This window comes from Pantherophis guttatus, chromosome 12 (genome assembly GCF_059756535.1).
Source record: "Pantherophis guttatus breed Tessera chromosome 12, ASM5975653v1, whole genome shotgun sequence".
NCBI lineage: Eukaryota > Metazoa > Chordata > Lepidosauria > Squamata > Colubridae > Pantherophis > Pantherophis guttatus.
The window spans coordinates 12,536,231-12,548,636 of NC_142074.1; the positions used below are offsets into that span (position 1 = coordinate 12,536,231).

At 46.8% G+C, this 12,406-nt stretch overlaps 1 protein-coding gene across 2 annotated transcripts in view; it reads left to right on the forward strand.

The window, feature by feature from the left end:
• The first annotated feature begins 11,288 nt into the window (after positions 1 to 11,288).
• Positions 11,289 to 12,406, forward strand: part of DACH2 (dachshund family transcription factor 2) — a 321,981-nt gene continuing 320,863 nt past the window's right edge. The window contains exon 1 of one of the 2 annotated variants that reach the window (XM_034424032.3): positions 11,289 to 12,164. In XM_034424032.3, the coding sequence (XP_034279923.2) occupies positions 11,491 to 12,164 (674 nt within the window). In that variant the 5' untranslated portion in view covers positions 11,289 to 11,490. The remainder of the gene's footprint in view (positions 12,165 to 12,406) is intronic. The other variant, XM_034424031.3, reaches the window with a different exon arrangement.

A 12,406-nucleotide genomic window follows, 5' to 3' on the forward strand; every position in this document is an offset into this window, starting at 1 on the left:
GATCCTTCCTCCAGGAGTAGGGTGGGAATGGAGATTTTGCAATATCCTTCCCCAAGGAGTGGGGAGGGAATGGGGATTTTGCAATATCCTTCCCCCTGGAGTGGGGTGGGAGTGGAGATTTTGCAATATCCTTCCCCCAGGAGTGGGGTGGGAATGGAGATTTTGCAATATCCTTCCCCAAGGAGTAGGGAGGGAACGGAGATTTTGCAGGATCCTTCCCCTGGAGTGAGGAAGGAATGGAGATTTTTCAATATCCTTCCCCCAGGAGTGGGGAGGGAATGGGGATTTTTCAATATCCTTCCCCCAGGAGTGGGGAGGGAATGGGGATTTTGCAGTATCCTTCCCCTGGAGTGGGGTGGGAATGGGGATTTTGCAGTATCCTTCCCCTGGAGTGGTGTGGGAATGGAGATTTTGCAGTATCCTTCCCCCAGGAGTGGTGAGGGAACGGGGATTTTGCAGGATCCTTCCCCTGGAGTGGGCTGGGAATGGGGATTTTGCAGTATTCTTCCCCTGCCACGCCCATCAAGCCACACCACGCTCACCAAGCCACGCCCCATAGAACCAGTAGTAAAAAAACCCTGAAATCCACAAGTTTGAGGATTAACCTGTACATTATTGTTTCTGGCGTAGTGTAAAACTAGTCAGAGGCTTAGGGCGACGACGTGTGACTCTTTCCCTTGTTCAAGTTGATATTGGAATAAAAAAAACGTGGGTTCAGATCCCATCAGGTGATCACAATCTTTTGCAAGATTGCAGGCGATGTTGGCCTTCAGAAGGTGGAATGTCAATCAGCGTTTCTTACCTGTTTTGCATGCAAATCTTATTTTCTCTGGCTTCTTCCCCCCCACCCCCAACTTCCAACTTGTGCCTGTTCAGCAGAGCTGCCAATCACAGGAACAAAGAAGCCATACCTAATACTTAATAAGGAATATCACATCTTCGAGACATTAGAAACAGATGTCACTTTGTTTCTTCGCGGCTGATGTATGTAGCCGAAATGACACTCTAATTAATTTAATGCAGTATAAAAGTACTGATTATTTATCATGGCTGACAATAAAATTAAGAAAACATTCAATTACAATCAGGAGTAATTCATTATTTATTGATTTTGCCTTATGCACATATTAATACAATGCATTTAATTACAGGAAAGGGTATCACTGCTCTGTTGAAAGTCAAGCCTCTGAAATCCATTTAATTAGGCCTCCGTGTTTTCATACCCCGTTTCTGCAGAGAGCTTTTATATATTAGCAATGCTATTAGATGGTCCACCCTGTGTATAAACTGTCCAATTCAATGTGCGTCCATGACACGGGGCTTCGCTGTGATTAATGTGACATTTTAAACTGAAGTCTAGGGTGTCTCTGAGGTTAGATCCAGAGCTGTGACCTCTTTCAGGTACCCTGAATCAGAATTTAAACGACGACAGGCAGTCCTCGACATACGACCATCGCCGAGGCCAAAATTTCTGTTGCTAAGTGAATTTTGCCAATTTTTATTACCTTTCTCCCGCAATGGTTCAGTGAATCACTACCGTTGTAAAGTTAGTGTTGTGGCCCGTACGCGGCCTGTGCAGCTAGTAGCTGATTCCGACAGCGAGGAGGCTGGTGTGGTGCTGCGCCAGCAGCCTGTGCAGCTGCCACTTGAGTCAGACAATGAGGAGGCTGGAGAAGATGTGGTGCCAGAGGCGGGGATTCAGCCAGGGCCTTCAGAACCTCCAGAAGCTTCCATAAGTGAAGAGGACAAAGAGGAGGAGCCTGTTCTCGATGCACGGGTGTGCAGAGCTGCCAAAAGGCAGGAGTGGCTCCTCCTCAGGAGGAGGTCTCCTTGAGAGTAAGGCTTGGGGCTAATTGGCCACTCCCTTAGCCTATTTAAGGAGGAACGCCGACTGAAGCAATTTGCAGGGGACAACTTCGTTCACATACCTTCATGTCTTGTCTTGCTTATCTTATCAGCTTCCTGCAAATTGCTTCTGGGCATTCTGCCAACCACAGTAAGTTTTCAGTTATTATTTTTTGAATTCTTGGCAGCTGTTAATGCAGTTAATTAACAGCCATTGTTGTAAAAGACTGGTTTATTTAGTAAACTAAGGTTTAAACGGACTTTGTGTGTGCTGCGTTCTTTGGGGTCTGTAGCTGGGGCAGAACAGTTAATCAGCCCGGTTGTTAAATTAATCTGTCTTTCCTCTTGACTTCGCTTGTCAGAAGGTCACAAGAAGTGACTACGGGACATTGCAACTGTCATAAAGATGAGACAATTGCCAAGTGTCTGAATTGCGATCACGTGACTGTGGGAGTGCTACAACAGTCGTTAAGTGTGAAAAACAGTCGTAAGTCACTTTTTCCAGGGCCATTATAATTTTGAATGGTCGCTAAATGAACTTCTGTAAGTCAAGGATTCCCAGTGGCAAACCACGCTGTCCTAAAACAGGAGAAATAATTTACTAAGGCTTATCCTTTTGAAATAGATGGCAATACACTTTCTCCAATATACTTAGAGGGACACGGTGGCTCAGTGGCTAAGACACTGAGCTTGTCGATCGAAAGGTCGGCAGTTCGGCGGTTCAAATCCCTAGTGTCGCATAACAGGGTGAGCTCCCGTTACTTGTCCCAGCTTCTGCCAACCTAGCAGTTTGAAAGCAGGTAAAAAACGCAAGTAGAAAAATAGGGATCACCTTTGGTGGGAAGGAAACAGCGTTCCGTGCGCCTTTGGCGTTGAGTCATGCCGGCCACATGACCACGGAGACATCTTCGGGCAGTGCTGGCTCTTCGGCTTTGAAATGGAGATGAGCACCGACTCCTAGAGTCAGGAACGATTAGCACATATGTGCGAGGGGAACCTTTATCTTTACCTTATACTTTCCCAAATTTTAAAAGAAGCCACATATTTTATTACATCGCAAAGTAAGTTTTTCCCGTGCCTGTTTTGTCTGGCCCTTCTCAATGGCTGTGAAACAACCCAATCCCCCTTGTTTATTTTCTCATATTTTATCCTTGCCTCGGATCTGTCCATCAGCTCTGATATGTAATGAGAATGCCCTGATATTTTCCCTGGTTGCCGAGACCGAGCAGTGGGGTTAAGAAGTTAGTTTTCTAAAGCTCAAACTGATAAATATTTTAGACTTTAGAATATATTGCTGAAAACCAAAAGGGAATTGCATGACGGATATACATATATGTGTAATTTCTGAATTCAGGCTTGCTTGCTACGGTATTTCCAAAGAAGCTTAAATGAAGTAACAGGAAAGCCAAACAGAATTGCCAAAATAATTTTTTTTTTAAAAAAAAGATTGTATTTAGACAACTTTACAGAATACAGAATAACAGAGTTGGGAGGGACCTTGGAGGTCTTCTAGTCCAACCTAATTCTAGGTTGGATCTCTCTTTAATTATCTTCCACCCAGTATTTCTTGTCCTGCCTCTATTCTACAATGTGCAGTGAGAACCTGGACACTCATATCTATTTTTCCCCTTTTCTTTTTTTGAAGGACTGGATTATTGACTAATCTAAATCTAAAATATAGATTAAAACCACTGTGGCTCGGCAATCTTAAAATGTGCGGTCTTCCAACTCCCAGAATTCTGGAACTCCTTAAAAGTTCCAGAACTATTGGAAAGATACCTATGAGATAGAAGAAGCAACCCTTTGCAAAAATTAATAATTTCCAGGAAGTTTGTCAAATCTTTAATATTAGTTATGGCTCATAGCAGCGGTGGGATTCAAAATTTTTACTACCGGTTCTGTGGGCGTGGCATGGCTTGGTGGGCGTGGCAGGGGAAGGATACTGTAAAATCTCTAATCTCACCCCACTCAAGGGGAAGGTTACTGCAAAATCCCCATTTCTTCCCGATCAGCTGGGACTCCGGAGGCAGAGAGTAGATGGGGTCAGGGCCAGTCAGTGGTGGTATTTACTGGTTCTCCGAACTACTCAAAATTTCCACTACTGGTTCTCCAGAACTGGTCAGAACCTGCTGAAACCCACCTCTGGCTCATAGATACCATGGAAATGGCTCTTTTCTTTCTCATTTTCTTATACCAAATTATTGTTGCTTTATATTTGATATCTGATCAACAGTTGTACACTTAATTTTTTTTTTTTAAAAAAATGAAGTTGGCAGGGGTGAAATCTACTTACCTTCCCAACCGGTTCGGAAGAGCATGCGCGGATCGGATGCTCTGCGCATGCACAAATTCTTTTGCACATGCACAGAGGGTAAAAAACAGGTTATTTCCTGGTTAAAACCATGAAGTAATGACGACCGGGCAGGTGGGCGGAGCCTCACGCCACCATCGCTACTGGTTCTCCGAACCATCGGCCGCCATCACTACCGGTTCGCCATCATGAACCGGGAGCATTTCACCTCTGAATGTTGGGCTATAAATGATCAAGATTACACGAGCCGAAGAGAAAACAGAGTATAGATATAGCTGTTACTCTTCAAAAGCACGGACCCTCTACTCCCACAAAAGCCTCCGTAACAGACACAGTCCAATCTCCCACTCTTGAGCAAGTCTGCTAATAAGAAGCAAAGAGGTAAAGAACTTGTCAAAAAGCTGCAGCTCTCTAAGAATAACTATCTTCTGATAAAGCCAAGAGAGGGGAACCTACAAATGTTAAAAGACTCCTTGGAAGCCAGCAAAGTACCCTAATTAAATCGTTCATTGCAAGCATAACATTCTGCTTGTCTTCATCTGAACCTTCTCTACCCTGTCAATCTCCTTCTGAAAATGTAGCCTCCAGATGTGATCCCTCTTTTTTCTCCACCTCCAGATTCTGCCAGTCCTTCTACCCAGAATATATACAGAGTACAGGATACCTGAGTTGGAAGGGACCTTAGAGGTCTTCTAATCTAACCCCTGCTTGGAATCTGTATGAACGGACTTTAACGTTGGGTGCTGGAATACCAGGAGAGCAATCCTAGCTTCCTTAGATATTCCTGATCATTTTTGAAGAATTGAAGCTTTGTGAATTCAACAGAACTGTCATAGGGGAGACATGATAGCCGTGTTCCAATATTTGAGGGGCTGCCACAGAGAGGAGGGGGTCAAGCTATTTTCCAAAGCACCCGAAGGCCAGACAAGGAATAATGGATGGAAACTGACCAAGGAGAGATTCAACCTGGAAAAAGGAGAAATTTTCTGACAATGAGAACAATCAACCGATGGAACAGAAGTTGCCTTCAGAAGTTGAGGGAGCTTCATCACGGGAGGCTTTCAAGAAGAGCCTGGACTGCCATATGTCAGAAATGGTGTAAGGTCTCCTGCTTGGGTGGGGGGTTGGACTAGATGACCTACAAGGTCCCTTCCAACTCTGTTAATCTGTAATGATCCCTGCAGTTGACACCGAATGTCCTGAGCTTAGTGTCATGTTTAAAGTCAATTTTTATGTACACTGAGAGCATAGGCACCAAAGACAAATTCCTTGTGTGTCCAATCACACTTGTCCGATAAAGAATTTTATTGAATTCTCAATAAAGAAGACCTCCAAAATCCCTTCCTTCTCTTCTCTTCTCTTCTCTTCTCTTCTCTTCTCTTCTCTTCTCTTCTCTTCTCTTCCTATTCCTATTCCTATTCCTTTCTCTTCTCTTCTCTTCTCTTCTCTCTTCCCTTCCCTTCTTTCTCTTCTCTTCTCTTCTCTTCTCTTCTCTTCTCTTCTCTTCTCTTCTCTTCTCTTCTCTTCCCTTCCCTTCCCTTCCCTTCCCTTCCCTTCTTTCTCTTCTCTTCTCTTCTCTTCTCTTCTATATTCTCTTCTCTTCTCTTCTCTTCCCTTCCCTTCCCTCCCCTTCTCTTCTATATTGTCTTCTCTTCTATCTTCTCTTCTCTTCTCTTCTCTTCTCTTCTCTTCTCTTCTCTTCTCTTCTCTTCTCTTCTTTCCTATTCCTATTCCTATTCCTATTCCTATTCCTATTCCTTTCTCTTCTCTTCTCTTCTCTTCTCTTCTCTTCTCTTCTCTTCTCTTCTCTTTCTCTTCTCTTCTGAATTCTTTAGAGGTATTGAATGCTTAGCAGGAAGTTTTGTTGGAGAATATGGATGATGGAAGAGAACCCCATTATAAAATTAGGACCAGGGTCAGCCTGTGCCAGTATGCCACCAAGTATGGTAGTTGGTGAGTTAAGGGAAAATACAGGTAGTCCTTGACTTACTACAGTTCATTTAATGACCATTCAAAGACATAATGGCACTGAAAAAGTGACTCATGACCATTTTTCACACTTAGGACCATTGCAGCATTCCCATGATCACACGGTCAAAAAAATTGGATGCTTGGCAACTGGCTCACATTTATGACGGTTGCGGTGTCCCCATTTTGGCGACCTTCTGAAAAGCAAAGTCAATGGGGAAGCCAGCTTCACTTAACAGCCATGTTCCTCGCTTAACAACTGCAGTGCTTCGCTTAGCAACCATGGCAAAAAAGGTTGTAAAATGCGGCAAAACTCACTTAACAACTGTTTTGCTTAGCAACAGAAAATGTTGGGCTCAGTTGTGGTTGTAAGTGGAGAACTACCTGTAAGAAACTTTTAGGGACTATTTTAATTGATGCTTTAATTCAGAGGTCTTCAAACTTGACCGCTTTAAGACTTGTGGACTTCAACTCCCAGAATTCTCCAGCCATCTATGCTGGCTGGAGAATTCTGGGAGTTCTGGGAGTTGAAGCCCACAAGTCTTAAAGCGGCCAAGTTTGAAGACCTCTGCTTTAATTGATCTGGTTCAAATGTTTAGTTTTTTTTACTGGTTGCTGCTTTAAGTTGTAACCTTCTTTCAAGGTTGATTTCTCTTTGATCTCTTATTGCGATAGCTGTTGTCAGATGCCTCTCTCTAAGCCAGTTTTGGCTTAGAGTTATTGTTATTGTGTCTGGATTTGAAGACCAGGCTTACTCCTGAATTACTCCATGAATTCAGTTTTGGGGTCTGCAGGGATGCACTGAGTGATCGGCTAGGCTCAATTCACTTAATACATTACATTGAAATGTAACCGGCTAGTTCAGTTTATTTATGCAAACTCAGTCAAGTTTTTTTTTTGTACAGTATTAAAAAAAGATCGACATTCATTTAAGTCATTTATCTTTTCAACAGCCATGAGGATTCGGTTTCCAGATTCCTGAGAGAAAAAGACCTGGACCACCCAAATTTCTAATTGAGAGAATTAGCCCCATTTTTTTTTTTAACATCCTGTCCACTTTTAAGGGTTGACTCTTTTAATTCTAAACAAGAAGACTCGTGCAAAGATCTTCAGACAGGAAATATAAAACCTAATGTAGGTTTTGTTGTTGTTTTCCTTCGTTCCTTCCAAGGAATTTTGTCCATGTCCCCTCCCTTTACAGACTATCAAATTCCTTGCTCTGGGATCTTCCCCTCTCCCACCTCCGCCCTGACTTTAATGCTTTCCATAAGCTAAATAGATTTCTAAATAAGGATGAGGTTTTTTTTTTTTTTTTTTAGCAAGGCCAATGGAAGCCTTGAACATCAATTCCTCTTCGTGACAAGAGTGGCATGAAGCAATATAAAATCATAAAGGCTGTATAAAAACAGTAGCCTTGAGAAGCAACTATCCGTGGAAAACAGAACTGCACTTCTCCATGCTCAGGAAATGCTCAAGGTTTGTAAATTAATTCCGGGGGATGGCCCAGCTCACCTGTTCGTAGAGCAGCGACCCCCACCCACCTAAACTTTTGGGTGCCAGGGACTGGTTTCGTGGAGAGAGGTTTTTCCGTGGCCCGGAGGGACCGTGGTTTCGCATGCTGCCTGCATCTCACGGATGGGGCATCGCTTGTTTGCACAGCCAGATGTCTGGCATGCCGTGGCCAGTGGTGGGTTGCCCCTGGTTCGCAAGAACTGGTAGTAAAACCAGCGGGAGGCCCCGCCCACTGCCCCAGATATCATCATCGGTGATCTGCGCATGCGCAGAACCGATCCCATTGCGAACCGGTAGTAAAGGTAAGTAGAACCCACCCTGGCTGTAGCCCAGTGCCAGTCCATGGACCGGGGGCTGGGGACCAGGGGTGAAATGCTACCGGTTTGCACCAGTTCGCGTGAACTGGTAGTAATAAATGCTATCGGTTCGTCCGAAGCAGTATTTCCGACGATCAGCTGTGCCGCGTGATTTATATTCGCTAGAAAGCAGGAAATCCTGTTTTCTAGCGAATCTAAATCACGCGGCACAGCTGTCCCCACCCCTTCGCTGTTCTACTTACTTTAAGCCTCCTTTTTCTGCGTGAAGCGTGCGTTTGATGCGTAGTGTGCATGCGAATGCAGCATGCATTTGGCGTGCACTGTGCATGCATCTGATGCGCACTGTGCTTGCACGCACGCACTGCGCATTTGGCACCCATCGCACATGCTCGTGCAGTGAACCGGTGGCAAAAGCTCAGAGGATTTCACCACTGCTGGGGACACCTGTCGTAGAGGACCTGACACCTTACCTGGTGGGATGAGTTTCTAATTCTGCATAGAAAAAGGCAATGGAGACGGGTTACACAAAGGACACAGGTTTAAAAGCATAGATGTGCTTTCCAGGACTTTCAGGAAAGACCACGTTCAAAGGCAGCTGATCTCTGACTCTCAATTGCAATCGCTGGGAGAAGCTGCTACCTTGATCTTGGAGTATCCGATGCAAGCATCTAGTTGATCCGTAGGAAAGTGGATTCAGTCCGCCTGTAGCCGGACCTGCAAGGCTGCGGTCGTAGTCCTGCGTCAGCCTGTTCTCACTACAGATTAGCCAACCGTAATTGGGCTTCCCTCTTGCAAACCACTTAGGGAGAACGTTTTTTTTTTAAAAAAACCAACTGATTTAAGTTGGTGCAAGTAAAGTACCGTGTAACCGTATGATTGAAACTCCCTCTGTGGTTTAGTTCTTCATCTGGGCTACACAAGTTCACAGCAGGCAGTTGCACTGGCTCAAAGCAAGGGAAGCCCTTTAATGCACAGATTGAAATTGGATAGGATAGGATAGGGTAGAAAATAGAATAGAATATAGAATAGAATTAGTAGAATAGCATAGAATAGGGTGAGGTGGAGTAGGATAGAACAGAATAGAGTAGGGTAGGGTAGAATAGAGTAGAGTAGAATAGAATTAGTAGAATAGAATAGAATAGAATAGAATAGAATAGAATAGGGTAAAGTAGGGTAGGATAGAATAGAATTAGTAGAATAGAATAGAATAGAGTAGAGTAGAGTAGAGTAGAGTAGAGTAGGGTAGGGTAGGGTAGAGTAGAATAGAATAGGAGTTGAGTAGAGTACGGTAGAGTAGAGTAGGGTAGGGTAGAATAGAATAGAATAGGGTAAGGTAGGGTAGGGTAGGATAGAATAGAATAGAATAGAATAGAATAGAATAGGGTAAGGTAGGGTAGGGTAGGGTAGAATAGAATAGAATAGAATAGAATAGAATAGAATAGAATAGAATAGAATAGAATAGAATAGGGTTCTTTATTGGCCAAGTGTGATTTGACAAGGAATTTGCCTCTGGTGCATAAGCTCTCAGTGTACATACAAAACAACAAAGTAATAATAATCAACACAGGATAATAATTATAATAGTATTTAATTATTTAAAGGTAGGCCTTGACTTACAAGCATTGTTTAGCAACTGTTCAAAGTTACAAACAGCAGTGAAAAAAAAAGTGATTTTTGTGACCAGTTCTTGCACATGACTGTTGCAGCACCCTTAGAGGTCATGTGATCAGAAGCTGGGTGCTTGGCCAACTGAGGGTTTGCAGTTAACATGTTTGAGCCCCGTCTGCTTTCTAAACCGTGTTTTTCAGTTTAGCAATCTGGGTGACTCAAGCTAACCGTGGTTAGTCCAATGTAAGATTAGCAGATCTAGATTGCAAAAAAGAGTGTATTTTCTGCATTATTTCTGCTGCCATCCATCCATCCGGCAGTTCTCCAGAGTTTTGCAACCCAGGCCTGACAGCCCCAAAGCGGCTGAACCATCATGCTTAATAAACATCTGAACGCAGCTCTACTAGGCATTTAGCAATCTTCTGCAGTCTTTGGAAACGAAAGCCTTGCTTGTTGGATGCTGCTGTAGTATGGCTGAAAAAAATAAAGTCACTGGCATATTTGCCCATGGCAAACCATGGCCCACGGTAGGCTTGCGTTTTTTAGCTTTGTTGTGTGAATGCAGCCACTCCGGTTAGGAAAATAAAGTTTTTCAAACTATGGAGGTGCGGTGAGACAGTTTCTGCTTTTGAGCTGGCCAAGCAAAAAGGACCGAATGGGGCAAGAGAAGGATGCCCTAGGTAGGAAGCCCCCTGCCCCCCCCATAAGAATATAATATTTTTGGAAATATTAAACTGGCACATTCTTACTTAATTTTTTTTAATTTGATTTATATGCCGCCCTTCTCCGGAGACTCAGGGCGGCTTACAATGCGTTAAGCAATAGCCTTCATACTTTTGTATATTTATACAAAGTCAGCTTATTGCCCCCACAAACTGGGTCCTCATTTAACCTACCTTAGAAAGGATGGAAGGCTGAGTCGACCTTGAGCCTGGTGAGATTCGAACTTACAGTAATTGCCGACAGCTGGTGTTAATCGCAATGCTTTTAGTCTGCTGAGCTACCAGGCCCACTTGCTATTTCAGGCTGCATCTATCCAATTTCTCTTTACAGACCCTCCCCCCCCCCTAAGTCTCAACAACCTTCCCATAAGTTTCCTCGCCCCGCCGAGCCAGGGTCCCCACCGGCTTCTCTTCACCTCTTTCCCATTTCCCCACATCCGCGGGCGACCCTCCAAGCTTTTTTCCCCTCCAAGCGGGCTAGTTACGTTTCCAAGGCTGCCCTCTCCCCCACGCACAAAAGGGCTCCCACGCCCGGAGACACGTGTAGACTCATTGCAGACGTGCCTGTATATGTGCATTTGTGTGTTGTGTGGGGGGCATCCCCCTCCCAGCCTCATCAAACTTCCCCGCCGCTTCTCTCTCTTTCTTTTTTTTTTTTAATAAAGTTGCCCATCTGGCCGCTGGATCCCCAACCGGGCGCCCGCAGCAAAGGAAAGCAAGCAAACTCGGCAAGGCAAAGAGACGCCTCCAAAGAAGCCCCTCCGCTCGGGCTGGGACCCCCTTTAGCAAGCGCTCAGGGTGGGCGGAGCCAAGGAGGACCCCTCCCACTCACTAGCCCGGAGTTGGGGAGGAGGGGGTGTTTAACTGGGGGTGGGGGGGGGAGGAAAGGAGAGGGAGGGAGGGAGGAGGCGGCGCCTGGGCGGGCAAAGCCGCTGCTTCTCTTGGGCGCTCCCCCGGGGGGAAAAAGGGGCGGGGCGTGGGCGGGGCGGGGCCGGGGCCAGGGTCCGTCCTTCCCACCCCCCAACCCACGCCCCCCCCCCGAGCTCCCCCCACCCCCCCTCCTTGCATCGCTCGCCGGCTGCTTTTCGCCTCTTTTCCTCGAGGAAGCGCAAACAGTTTGGAGGAAAAAGTGGAGCCGGCCGGGTTGGATGCGGCTGCCGACGCCGACGCCGAGCCAGGCGGCCGGGGCGGAGGAGGAGTAGAGAGCATGGCCGTGTCTTCTCCCCCGAGCATTCCCGCAACTTCCAACCCCGGAGGAGGAGGAGGAGGAGGAGGCAGCGGCAACGCCGGGGGAGCCTCCGGAGGAGCCGGCGGGGGCTGCAGCACCAGCAGCGGTGGAAACAGCAGCAGCAGCAACAGCAGCAGCGCGGGGGTCTCGGCCGGTTTGTTCCGGGCGGACCCTCTTTATTCCCCCAGCCCCTCCGAGTCTCCGCGGCTGGCCGGCGGCGGAGGGAGCAGCGCTGCTAGTAGTCTCATCCACGGCTTCATCTCCAACGCGGCGCCCGCGGGCGTCGGAGGGCTGGGGGTGGCGGTCGGCGGCGGAGGCGCAGTGGGGGTCTCCGGGGCATCGTCGGCTCCGCTGGTGGGCAACGAGTGCAAGATGGTGGACCTGCACGGGGTGAAGGTGGCCTCCTTCCTGGTGGACGGGCAGGAGCTGATCTGCCTGCCGCAGGTCTTCGACCTCTTCCTCAAGCACCTGGTCGGCGGGCTCCACACCGTCTACACCAAGCTGAAGCGGCTGGACATCGCGCCCGTGGTTTGCACCGTGGAGCAAGTGCGCATCCTGCGCGGGCTGGGCGCCATCCAGCCGGGCGTCAACCGGTGCAAGCTCATCACGCGCAAAGACTTCGAAACTTTGTACAGCGACTGCACCAACGCCAGGTGAGCGCGGGTCGGAGTGTGTGTGAGAGAGAGAGAGAGAGAAAGAGAGAGAGAGAAAGAGGGAAGGGGGGAAGGGTCTCTTTTGCGAGGAAAGAAGACCAGACCCGTCATTTGGGGAGGGGTGGGGGAAGAGGTAGAGGAGGGGAGGAAAGAAACAGTCCCTTCAGATGCCGGGAAACATAACGGGGGGAGGAAAAAACCCTCCTAGGGGAGAGAACTCGCTTCCGAACGTGTGAATGGGG